Source organism: Scyliorhinus canicula, chromosome 15 (genome assembly GCF_902713615.1).
Source record: "Scyliorhinus canicula chromosome 15, sScyCan1.1, whole genome shotgun sequence".
In the NCBI taxonomy this organism is placed as follows: Eukaryota; Metazoa; Chordata; class Chondrichthyes; order Carcharhiniformes; family Scyliorhinidae; genus Scyliorhinus; species Scyliorhinus canicula.
In genome coordinates this window covers 79,904,878-79,918,001 of record NC_052160.1, presented here as the reverse complement: position 1 = coordinate 79,918,001, position 13,124 = coordinate 79,904,878, and the positions used below count along the sequence as shown (strand labels likewise).

Genomic DNA, 13,124 nt, shown 5'->3' with positions numbered 1-13,124 from the left:
GGGTGGGGGCTTGGGTGTGGTGGTGGTGGGTTGAGGGAACCATACGGCGGTGCTACTGCAGAACCAGGGGCCAATGTGGGTGGTCAGTTGGGCGCACAGCAAGATGGCTGCCTTGCAGGTCTCAGCAATGGCGGTCCATGCCTGGATACCGTCTCAGTCCGGTGGAGGGGTTACATCAGCCATACGGCCTGTTCCCTGGTCACCCCCCTCCCTGCTCTGGCAGGCCCCCAGTCCCGCTAGTGCTCAGCCCGGCAGCCCACAGTCGCGCCTCTCCGTGTCCTACCTCCTCTCTCTCCGTCATCATCCACGTCGTTTGTTTCTCAATTTATAAAATACAAGTGAACCTCGCTGTCTGGATTCTCCCAGTGGGGGCAGAGAATCGTGGGGGCCCCGGAGGATACCGGGTTAGACCCGCCACAATTTCAACGTCAAACTCGATTCCTCGCCCAATCGCGTTTCCTGATTCTGGCACCAGCTGACGGAGAATCCCGCCTGTTATCTTTTCCAATAAAAGCTCAATAAAACCCCAATCATGTTAAAGCCTGATAAATGTTTGTTATAGCCCTCACGGGCTTTCGGGTTAGGGATGATTAACTATCCTGTGCAACCTTCAGAGTACGAGCTCTCCCAATAAGGGGGCGGGGAGACCCTTAACAACACTTGTCTTTGTATAAATAGAGTCGGCCAATAAGCACTGATCAGAGAAGTCCCAGAGGGATCTACTGGGACTGTACATAATACATAGATACATAGAAGATAGGAGCAGGAGGAGGCCTCTTGGCCCTTCGAGCCTGCTCCGCCATTCATCACTATCATTTCAGAATTTACGGTGCAGAAAGAGGCCATTCGGCCCATCGAGTCTGCACCGGCTCTTGGAAAGAGCACCCCACCCAAGCACCCTGTCCCCATAACCCAGCAACCCCACCTATCACTAAGGGCAATTTGTTATTTTAAAATAATTTTATTCAAATTTTCAATAACAAAATACAAAAAGAAAAGAGGAAACAAACACCCCCCCCCACCAAATTATACAAAACAAAAGAAATAAATTAACACCCGTCATCAACACTGAACAAATATACACACCTCTTCAGAGACGGGCTGCTGTTGGCCTTTTGTCTACCGCTCTGCAGGAAATCTAGGAATGGTTGCCACCTCCTGAAAAACCCCTGAGGGCAAATTTCACCCTCTCCAATTTAATGAACCCCGCCATATCATTGATCCAGGCCTCCACACTCGGGGGCCGCGCATCCTTCCACTGAAGAAGAACCTCCGCCGGGCTACCAGGGACGCAAAGGCCAGAATGCCGGCCTCTTTCGCCTCCTGCACTCCTGGCTCCTCTGCAACCACCGAAGCCCCCACCTCCCCCCTCTGCCGCCTCCATTACCCCCAAATCTTGAGGGTAGCCGCCACCACCGGGTTCGTGGTATACCTCGTTGGAGGGAGCGGCAGCGGCGCCGTTACCAGCGCCTCCAGGCTCGTGTCCACACAGGACGCCACTTCCATCCTCTTCCATGCTGCCCCTTCCCCCTCCATCACCCACTTGCGCACCATTGCTGCATTGGCAGCCCAGTAATACCCACAGAGGTTGGGCAGCGCCAGCCCCCCCCATCCCTGCCCCGCTCCAGGAACACCCTTCTCACCCTCGGGGTCCCCCGCGCCCAGACAAACCCTGTAATGCTCCTATTAACCCACCTGAAGAAGGCCTTCGGGATAAGAATGGGGAGGCACTGGAACAGGAACAGAAATCTTGGGAGCACCGTCATCTTGACTGACTGCACCCTACCCGCCAAAGACAGCGGCAGCATGTCCCACCTCTTAAACTCCTCCTCCATTTGCTCCACCAGCCTCGTGAGGTTAAGCTTGTGCAAGGCCCCCCAGCTCCTGGCCACTGGACCCCTAAGTACCTAAAGCTCCTCTCCGCCCTTTTTAATGGGAGCTTACCAATGCCCCCCTCCTGGTCCCCTGGGTGAACTACGAACAGCTCGCTCTTCCCCATGTTGAGCTTGTACCCTGAGAAATCCCCAAACTCCCTGAGAATCCTCATTACCTCCGGCATCCCCCCCACCGGGTCCGCCACATACAACAACAGGTCATCCACAGAGAGCGACACTCGGTTTCCTCCCCACCTCACACCAGCCCCCTCCAGTTTCCTCGACTCCCTCAGCGCCATGGCCAGGGTTCAATTGCTAGTGCAAAAAGCCTCGTCCCTCGGTATAGCCGAAAATACTCCAACCTCCTCCTATTCGTGGCCACACTCGCCACCGGGGCCTCACATAGCAGCTTCACCCACCTGACAAACCCCTCCCCGAACCCGAACCTTTTCAGCACTTCCCAAAAGTACCCCCACTCTACCCCTATCGAAGGCCTTCTCCACGTCCATCGCCACCGCTATCTCCGCCTCCCCTTCCACCGCCGGCATCATTATAACATTCATAGCCTCCGTATGTTAGTATTCAACTGCCTCCCTTTCACGAACCCCGTTTGATCCTCGTGAATAACCTACGGCACACGGTCCTCTATCCTCAGGGTTTGGTACGTTTCGGCGTAGCCCATTTGGCGCAGCTGATTCGGCGTGGCCGATTCGGCGTCAGGGGAAATAATTGGCTGATTCGGCGTGGCCGATTCGGCGTCAGGGAAATAATTGGCTTGATTCGGTGTGGCCGTTTAGGCGTCAGGACATTTCGACGTCACTTTTTAAAATATTTAAAAACCTAGTTAAAAAAACCTTCATTAAAACGCCGAATTGGCCACGCCGAAACGTCCCATTCCTCTCTCAGGAGCAAAGGGTGAAATGGTTCCAAGGTTTGAATAAACCTTTTAAACCTTGGGGGTGGGGGGGGGGTGCTGTTCCCCTGAACCAGGCCGCCTGTCCGCTTCACCTCGCCGGCTGCTGTCCCCCTGAACTGGGCCGCCTGTCCGCTTCACCTCGCCGGCTCCTTCCGGAGTCACCCACTGCTCATGTGCAAACCAGGGACAGCCTTTAAAGCGGGAGAGAAATGCTGCGCATCCTAGAACTAAGAGCAAGTTGTAAAAAATGTTCCTTCTACTGTCTTGTATTTTTCACCCAGACCGATATTAAATGTCTGCTCATTGCACTAACCTGTCTTTCTGAAGTCTGTCCCGCCGCCGAAAAATTCCTCCGCCGAAAAATTCCTCCGTCGAAAGGGCTACGCCGAATGGCCACGCCGAATTGGCCACGCCGAAACGTCCCATCCCCATCCTCGTGGCTAAATCTTCGCCAACAACTTGCCGTCTACATTTAAGAGTGAGATCGGCCTGTATTACCCACACTGCAGGGGATCCTTGTCCCGCTTAAGGATCAAGGAAATGAGCGCCCGAGACATCGTCGGAGGCAAAGCCCCTCTTTCCCTTGCCTCGTTGAAGTTCGTAAACCAACAGAGGGCCCAGCAGGCCTGCATACGTCTTATAGAATTCGACCGGGGATCCCATCCGCTCTGGTGCCTTCCCCGACTGCATGCTCCCTATCCCTTTGACCAACTCCTCCAGCCCAACCGGCGCCCCCAGTCCCTCCACCTGTCCCTCCTCCACCCTCGGGAATCTCAGCCGGCCCATAAAACGCCCCATCCCCCCCTCCTCCAGTGGGGGTTTGGACCGATACAGTTCCTCATAGAAGTCCCTGAAGACCCCATTGATGCCTACCCCACTTCGCCCACATTCCCTCCCCTATCCTTAACTCCACCGATCTCCCTAGCCGCACTCGCTTTCGAAACTGGTGCGCCAGCATCCGGCTCGCCTTTTCCCCATATTCATACACCGCTGCCTGTGCCTTCCTCCACTGAACTTCCGCCTTCCTGGTGGTCAATAGGTCGAATTCGGCCTGGAGACTACGCCGCTCCCTAAGCAAATCCCTCCTCCGGAGCCTCCGCGTACCTCCTGTCCACCCTCACCATCTCCCCCACCAACCTCTCCCTCTCTCTCTGCTCTCTCTTCTCCCTGTGGGCCCGGATGGAGATCAGCTCTCCCCTAACCACCACCTTCAACGCCTCCCAGACCGTCCCCACTCGGACCTCCCCATTGTCATTGGCCTCCTGGTACCTCTCAATGCAACCTACAAACGCCCGCCCACCTCCTCGTCCGCCAGCAACCCCACCTCTAATTGTCAAAGCGGGCGCTGGTCTCTCTCCTCCCCCAGCTCAAGGTCCACCCAATGCGGGGCATGATCAGAAATGTCTATCGCCGAGTACTCAGTATCCTCCACTCTCAATCAGCGCCCTACTCATAACAAAAAAATCAATCCGGGAATAGGCCTTATGCACATGGGAGAAGAATGAAAATTCCCTGGCCCTCGGTCTCGCAAATCTCCATGGGTCAACCCCCCCCATCTTGTCCATAAACCTCCTCAGCACCTTAGCCGCCGCTGGCGTCCTGGATCTGGATCGATCCAGTGCCAGGTCCAGCACCGTGTTGAAATCTCCCCCCATTATCAGGCCCCCCGTCTCCAAGTCTGGAATCCGGCCCAACATGCGGCGCATGAAACCCGCATCATCCCAATTCGGGGCGTATACATTGACCAGCACCACCCGCTCCCCCTGCAACCTGCCACTTACCATCACATACCTCCCGCCACTGTCTGCCACAACGTTCGACGCCTTGAACGACACCCTCTTTCCCACCAGGATCGCCACCCCCCCCCCGATTTTTTGCATCCAGCCCCGAATGAAACACCTGGCCTACCCATCCCTTTCCGCAATCTAACCTGATCCACCACCTTCAGGTGCGTCTCCTGAAGCATGACCACATCCGCTTTCAGCCCCTTCAGGTGCGCAAACACGCGGGCCCGTTTGACCGGCCCATTCAGCCCCCTTACATTCCAGGTTATCAGCCGGACCAGGGGACTACCTACCCGCCTCCCCCGCCGACTAGCCATTACCCTTCCTCAGCCAGCCACGTGCCCGCACCCCCTCGCTCGGCCCGTTCCCCACGGCGGCAGACCCCCATCCCGACCTCCTCTACCTGCTCCAGCTCCCTCTTGGCCATTACAGCAGCAACCCGGAGTCTTTGAAAGATCTATTATTTATCATTCAGATGTTTGTTTAATTTTGATTGTGTGTTATTTCTGTGTCTTAAATAAATTAATTTTAGACCTAACCATCAATATTGATCAGTACTTACTAACGGGGAGCCAATTGATGTGGTATATCTGGATTTCCAGAAAGCCTTTGACAAGGTGCCACACAAAAGGTTGCTGCATAAGATAAGATGCATGGCACTAAGTGTAAAGTAGAAGCATGGAGAGAGGATTGGTTAATTAATAGAAAGCAATGAGTGGGGATTAATGGGTGTTCTCTGGTTAGCAATCAGTAGCTAGTGATGTCCCTCAGGGATCAGTGTTGGGCCCACAATTGTTCACAATTTACATAGATGATTTGGAGTTGGGGACCAAGGGCAATGTGTCCAAGTTACAGACGACACTAAGATGAGTGGTAAAGCGAAAAGTGCAGAGGATACTGGAAGTCTGCAGAGGGATTGGATAGGTTAAGTGAATGGGCTAGGATCTGGCAGATGGAATACAATGTTGACAAATGTGAGGTTATCCATTTTGGTAGGAATAACAGCAAACGAGATTATTATTGAAATGATAAAATATTAAAACATGCTGCTGCGCAGAGAGACCTGGGTGTGCTAGTGCATGAGTCACAGAAAATTAGTTTCCAGGTGCAACTGGTGATTAAGAAGGCCAATGGAATTTTTGTCCTTCATTGCTAGAGGGATGGAGTTTAAGACTAGGAAGGTTATGCTGCAATTGTATAAGATGTTAGTGAGGTTACATCTGGAGTATTGTGTTCAGTTTTGGTCTCCTACTTGAGTAAGGACGTACTGGCACTGGAGGTGTGCAGAGGAGATTCACTAGGTTAACCCCAGAGCTGAAGGGGTTGGATTACGAGGAGAGGTTGAGTAGACTGGGACTGTACTCGTTGGAATTTAGAAGGATGAGGGGGGATCTCATAGAAACATATAAAATTATGAAGGGAATAGATAGGATAGATGCGGGCAGGTTTGTTTTCCACTGGCGGGTGAAAGCAGAACTAGGGGGCATATCCTCAAAATAAGGGAAGTGAGGAGCTAACTTCTTCACCCAAAGGGTTGTGAATCTATGGAATTCCTTGCCCAGTGAAGCAGTTGAGGCTCCTTCATTAAATGTTTTTAAGATAAAGATATATAGTTTTTTGAAGAATAAAGGGATTAAGAGTTATGGTGTTCAGGCTGGAAAGTGGAGCTGAGTCCACAAAAGATCACCCATGATCTCACTGAATGGCGGAGCAGGCTCGAGGGGCCATATGGCTACTCCTGCTCCTAGTTCTTATGTTTTACTTTTTACAGTACGTACCTCATCAGTAGCAGTTTCATAATCTGCCTGGAGGTAGACTATCTGAAATACTTTAGTGTAGGAAGTGCTTGTTGCTCGTGAAAATGAAAATCGCTTATTGTCACGAGTAGGCTTCAATGAAGTTACTGTGAAAAGCCCCTAGTCGCTACATTCCGGCGCCTGGCCGGGGAGGCTGGTACGGGAATCGAACCATGCTGCCGGCCTGCTTGGTCTGCTTTAAAAGCTAGCGATTTAGCTCAGTGAGCTAAACCAGTCCCCTCGTGCATCTTATTTCAAACAAAACTATAGTATATTGGGAGGTAGCCTGAATATTAATATCCACCAGTGTCAGGTCAGTGATTGACACTCGGGAGGCTGACAAGCTACAGCCGCATATACAATTACAATCCCCACACACACTCATCCCAGCCAACAAGATGGCACTGATTGTGCTGGAGTGCACCCATACAGCTGATGGGTCGGCTGGGGCCAGAGGGCGCCTCGGGGGGGGTGGCCTGGGGGAACTCCTCTATGACCCATGGCCCTAAATTCACAGTGGGCTGTTAGCGGCGTGTGCAGTTGCATGGCTGCCTTGCCAGCTGCGGCAATGGTGTTCTGTGCCTGTCCACCCCGACGTGACCACCCCTCCCCGCTACCCGCCGGCAATGGCAGATGCCCCCTGGCCAGCGGCACAGCTCTCAGCAAACTATGGCAAATGTTGGACACTTTTCGTACTCCCTCTTAAAAGCACAAGTGAACCTCGCCATCGGAAACTCAGCCCACCGAAGGCGAAGAATCGCAGAGAATACAATTGTGATTTGGCGGTCCACCGGATTTCAGCGTCAGAACCTATTCTTCACCCAATTGCATTTCCCTATTTAAGCATCAGTAAACTGAGAATTCTGCCACCCAAAATTTTAGTTAATTTGTAAGACTGTGTGGAAAGAATGATTCACTCCAGGAGTGACTGCATGAAGAAATAGGGATTTGGTATTTTTAAAACAAAACTTATTAAACGTCACACCGAAAAAGAACAGTTTACAATTACCCTTTAAACACTCAATTCCCCATCAAACAACAAGAAAGAAACATACAGCTCTCATCCATCTTAAAATCAGCGTGGCATAGAGAAATACTTGCTTTCCAAAACAGATTTGGCTCCTGTTAGAACCCCATCAAATTCTGACTGAATATCTTCAAAAAGCTGGTTGTGCTGGCATGTTTCAGATTCTTCCTTGTCCTCAGACAAGACTGCTCTGCTTTCAATATTAATACTCCTGTACTAATTATCCTACTGTGGACTCAGTGTCAGACAGATTTGACTTTTACTCTTCTCCAAAGGTTTCTGCATTCCTTAGTCCACCCAACAATGACCACATCTCCCCAAGCTGAAAAACAAATGACTCTTCAGGCTGAAATCACATTACTCCCAGGGACTCCCAGTCAAAGCACAGTGCAGTAGCCCAGACTGAAAAACAAATTTCTCTGGTAAATTTCACCTTCTGGCTCCTAAAAGCTCTCAGGCCCTGCATAATAGAATCCTTTTTTTATATTAAATCCTTTTTATAAATTTAGAGTACCCAATTGACTTTTCCAATTAAGGAGCAATTTAGCATGGCCTATCCACCTAACCCTGCACATCTTCGGGTTTTGGGGGCAAAACCCATGCAAACACGGGGAGAATGTTCAAACTCCACATGGACAGTGACCCAGAGCCGGGAACGAACCTGGAACCTCAGTGTCGTGAGGCTGCAGTGCTACCCACTGCGCCACCGTGCTGCTCCACAGAATCCTTTTTTAAACCATGATCATCGCAGTCAGACACACTATAACCCCAGGCTTTTAACCCTCAAATTACCCAATACTTAGAATCCAGTATTCCTAAAATTTTCCATTCATCACACTAAGGAGAATCTATTCAAGATATTTACTGCCCAGATTAGAATACTGTGTAAAATCTTTGCTCCAGGTTCAGATTTGTCAGTTTTGTACTCAACCCCTTGCATTTTATTTTGGCTCTCTAAAGGTGTTGATTTTTACACTAGAACCTGCTCGCATGGCTATTCCTAATGTATGGGGTGATGGTGATTGGTGTTAATAGTGATGCATGCTGTTTTCCAGGATTAGTCACTGAGTAGCCATCAGGTGCATTAATCATGCTACTATCTTTTGCTCTACATTATTTTATTTGTATAGGCAAAAGCTGACTGATGATTACTGTAAGCAGTTTACTGGAATTTTCCAGCAATGGGAGAAAGATATTCAAAAGGCTAAGGACCAAGAAGAGAAAATAGAGGTAAGTGTCTAGATGTTATTTTAATAATGTTGTTTCATCTTCCGTTTAACCTATGTGCGCACAAGATTTCTTCAGAATGTTACTGAGGACTAAATTAAGCTAGAGTTTCTCATGAGTGGATAAAAACAATGAAACATAGTATTCAGTAATTGAAACTATGAATGATAATTACCTTCTTTAAGGTGAAACTAACAGCTTTTATAGCTTTTATAGCTCCACTATCTAAGAAAACTATCCTACAGTTTGTTATCAGTGTCCTCCATATAACACAGCAATACATTTAGGTTGGCAGTGGAGAGAACATTGAAGCAGGTGAAGACACAAAAGGGTTGAAAAGATTTCAACACAGACATCAAGAAAAAAATATTCAAATTCATGTTATCCCTTTTATCCGAGCAATACCCTTACAGACACCATACTCCTGTGAAGAGTTACCACTATTTCCATATGAAGATTCAGTTGGAAAGAAGACTGAACATTCATGAGACGTCCTTCCACAATTGTGATCCTTTGAGATCCAGAAAACTCACTCTAAATTCACTATCAATTTAACTTTAGTGCAATACATATGAGTTCCTTAAACTCATTTCTTTACAGTCTGGCATAATTTTCGGCTAGAGAGTCTTGGAGCTCTATGTCTTCACCTTTCACAATATCTATTCCAATTGAAACTAAAATTGCTTTTCTTGTCTCACCCTCTCTATGGGTCTTTTATCTGATCCCTTGTTGGTAGGCAACAGCACAGTTTTTCTTACTATTTAATTTGAAATTAAAGCATTATCTTGTTCCCAACACCCACAAATACAATCAGGGCAGCACGGTAGCATGGTTGTTAGCATCAATGCTTCACAGCTCCAGGGTCCCAGGTTCGATTCCCGGCTGGGTCACTGTATGTGCGGAGTCTGCACGTCCTCCCCGTGTGTGCGTGGGTTTCCTCCGGGTGCTCCGGTTTCCTCCCACAGTCCAAAGATGTGCGGCTTAGGTGGATTGGCCGTGCTAAATTGCCCATAGTGTCGTAAAAAGTAAGGTTAAGGGGGGCTTGTTGGGTTACGGGTATAGGGTGGATACGTGGGTTTGAGTAGGGTGATCATTGCTCGGCACAACATCAAGGGCCGAAGGGCCTGTTCTGTGCTGTACTGTTCTAAATTCTAACTTATTTAAAATTATATTTAGTTGTTAACATGTGATACCTTCTGAAATGAATTCTGGAAATCTTAAGTACAGTATATCATCTGGCCCCCTTTATCTACAGCACATGTTATTTCTTCAAAGAACTCCAATAAATTGATTAAGCATGATTTTCCTTTCATAACACCATGTTGACTCTGCCTGGTTACTTAGAATTTTCTATGTGCCCTGTTATAATGTCTTTAATAATACCGTCTAACATTTTCCCTGTGACAGATATTAAGCTAACTGGCCTCTAGCTTTCTGTCTCCTTTCCTTTTTGTTTAAAGGAGTTACATTCACTATTTTCCAATCTGTTGGAACCTTTCTTCAATCTAGGAACTTTTGGAAAATTTAAACTAACGCAGCAACTATCTCACTATCCACTTCTTTTAAGACCGTGGAATGAAATCCATCTGGGCCCAGCCACTGATCAGCATCAACACCATAGATTTACTCAAAACCACTTCTCTGCTGATTGTGATTTTCTTCCTCATGAGTTCTTCATTCATAAGACATAGGAGCAGAATTAGGCCCCTCAGCCCATTGAGCCTGCTCCACCATTCAATCATGGTTGATATTTTTCTCATCACTATTCTCCTGCTGTCTCCCCATAGCCCCTGATCCCTTTATTAATCAAGAACCTATCTATCCCTGCCTTAAAGACACTCAGTGATTTGGCCTCCACAGCCTTCTGCGGCAAAGAGTTCCACAGATTCACCACCCTCTGGCTAAAGAAATCCCTCCTCATCTCTTTTAAAGGATCACCCCTTTAATCTGAGATTGTGTCCTCTGCTTCTAGTTTTTCCTTCAAGTGGAAACATCCTCTCCACATCCACTCTATCCAAGCCTCGCAGTATCTATTCTCTTCCATTCCCCGTTATTTCTGGGATGTTACTTGTATCCTCTATAGTGAATACCAGTTCAATTCATTCACCTTCTTATTATTTTCCATTATTAGTTCCTCACATTCTGTCGGACAAATGCTCACTTTGTTAAGTTTTAAACAAAATATCTAAAGAAACTCTTACTGTCCGTCTTTATATTTCCAGCTAGCTTTCTCTCGTTCTCTAACTTTTCCCTCCTTATTAATATTTTAGCCATTCTTTGCTGTGTTTTAAAATGTTCTGTCCAATTTCCTGACCTGCCATCCATCTATGTTTTTTCTTTATGTTTTTATTTAAACAAAGATGGTGGCTCCTACCCGTGGACTTTTTCGTTTTTGTTGGAATGTATCTATTCTATGTATTCTGGAATATGTCCTCAACTGTTTGCTACTGCATCTCGATTGACCCCTGGTGCTGGTCTCCCCCATCATCGGGAACATTCTTTCTGAATCTACCAGGTCTAATCCTGTTGAAATTTTATATGTTTCTGTGAGATACCCCCCTCACTCTTCTAAACTCATAGAAACAGGAGCAAGAAGTAGGCAATTCATCCCTTCGAGCCTGCTCTTCCATTCAATCAGATCATGGCTGATCTCTTCCTGCAATATATCTATCTCTTTGAAACCATTTAATTACTCAGATTCCCCCACACTATGGGGAAGTGAGTTCCACAAATTTACCACCCTCTGAGAGAGTAGTTTCTTCTCATCTCAGTTCTAAATCTACCGCCTGATGCACGATCAATGACTACTAAAGCGAGGTTGTAGTCCAACTGAAGGTTTTAGTAAGCTAGATGTTTCCCCCCCCAGCAGCTCAGGTCCAGAAAGAAAGCTGCTGGGGCGGCACGAGCTCTTATACCCCGCCTTGCAGGGCGGAGCTACCATACAGGCTCGACCAATGGAAAGCATACATTATCTACCAATGGTACAGGACTTCCGGTGGTGGCAATGCGCAGTTGAGCCGCACGTTCGGCGGCTCCCGCGATTAACGGACTTCGGGGCTTTTTTAAAGGCCCCCAACGGAGCTGAGGAGGCATATCCCGACGGGGGAAGAGGCCAGGAGTCGCCCCAGTGGTCCCATGGTCCGGACCAGGAGCGGGGCAGAGAGGAAATCGACGACGAAAACACCTAGAAAAAATCGGGAGCCGAAAAACAAAATGGCGGCCAGCGAAAGCTTTGAGGAGCTGAGGGTCCAGGAGCAGCAGACGACTTTGCCGCACTGCTTCCAGGAGCTGAAGTTGGAGCTGCTGGAGTCCCTGAAGGTAACCAACAGGGAACTGATGGAGACCCAGACAGCCCAGGGGGCTGCGATCCGGGAGCTGCAGCAGCAGGCCTCCGAAAGGGAGGACGAGGTCGTGGCCGTGGTGGGGAAGGTGGAGATGCACGAGGCGCTCCATAAAAGATGGCAGGAGCGGTTCGAGGAGCTGGACAACCGGTCGAGGAGGAAGAATTTACGGATCCTGGGCCTCACGGAGGGGCTGGAGGGGTCGGACCTAGCGGCCTATGTGGTGATGATGCTAAACTCGCTGATGGGGGCTGGGTCCTTCCAGCGGCCCCTGGAGTTGGAGGGGGCCCACAGAATTCTGGCTAGGAGGCCCAAGCCGAATGAGCCGCCGCGGGCGGTGTTGGTGAGGTTCCACCGGTTCGTGGATCGTGAGTGTGTGCTCCGGTGGGCCAAGAAGGAGCGGAGAAGCAAATGGGAGAACACGGAGGTGCGGATCTTCCAGGACTGGAGTGCGGAAGTGGCGAGGCGGAGGGCCGGGTTTAACCGGACGAAGGCGGTGCTCCACAGACGGAAGGTGAAGTTTGGAATGTTGCAGCCGGCGCGTCTGTGGGTCACCTATAAGGATCGACACCACTATTTTGAGTCCCCGGAGAAGGCGTGGGCCTTCGTGCAAGCCGAGAAACTGGACTCAAACTGAGGGTCCCCCTGATGGGGGATGCTGTGTAATACTGTATTTATTTATACTGTATTTGTATTTGCTGGGTTTAGGGTAAGATGTGGGGTGGCTTTAGGGTGGGTGGGGTGATGTCGTACGGGTGTTCTCTTTATGGGTTTTCAAGCAGGGGTTGGGTGGACGGGTTCGGGCAGAGGGGTAAACGGGGTGTTTGGGGAGCTGGTGGGGGGGACTGACAATGGGAGTGGCCCTGGAGGAGGCGGGGCCCGGCAGGGCGAAAGCGCGGGCTTTCTGCGGGGTTCCCGCGCTGGGAGAGGGAGGGGGCGTGTTTTCTTTTCCCGCGCAGGAGCGGGGGGAGGGTGGACTCGTTGACGGGCACAATGGAGGAGGGGCAGTCCCACGTTGGGAGGAGCCGAAAGTAGGGCGGGAGCTGCCGGGGTCAGCAGAAGATAGCTGGCTCACGGGAGTGCTGTAGAGGGGGGGGGGGGGCGCGGCTAGGAGGGGTCCTAGCCTGGGAGGGGAGGGGGGGGGGGGTACCGGGTTGCC

The 13,124-nt window shown here is 49.7% G+C and overlaps 1 protein-coding gene across 4 annotated transcripts in view; it reads left to right on the top strand.

Moving 5' to 3' along the window:
• sycp3 (synaptonemal complex protein 3) overlaps positions 1-13,124 on the top strand; it is a 260,430-nt gene that overhangs the window by 171,945 nt on the left and 75,361 nt on the right. For all 4 annotated transcript variants that reach the window (XM_038820905.1, XM_038820904.1, XM_038820907.1 and 1 more), the window contains exon 6: positions 8,528-8,627. In XM_038820905.1, the coding sequence (XP_038676833.1) occupies positions 8,528-8,627 (100 nt within the window). The remainder of the gene's footprint in view (positions 1-8,527; positions 8,628-13,124) is intronic.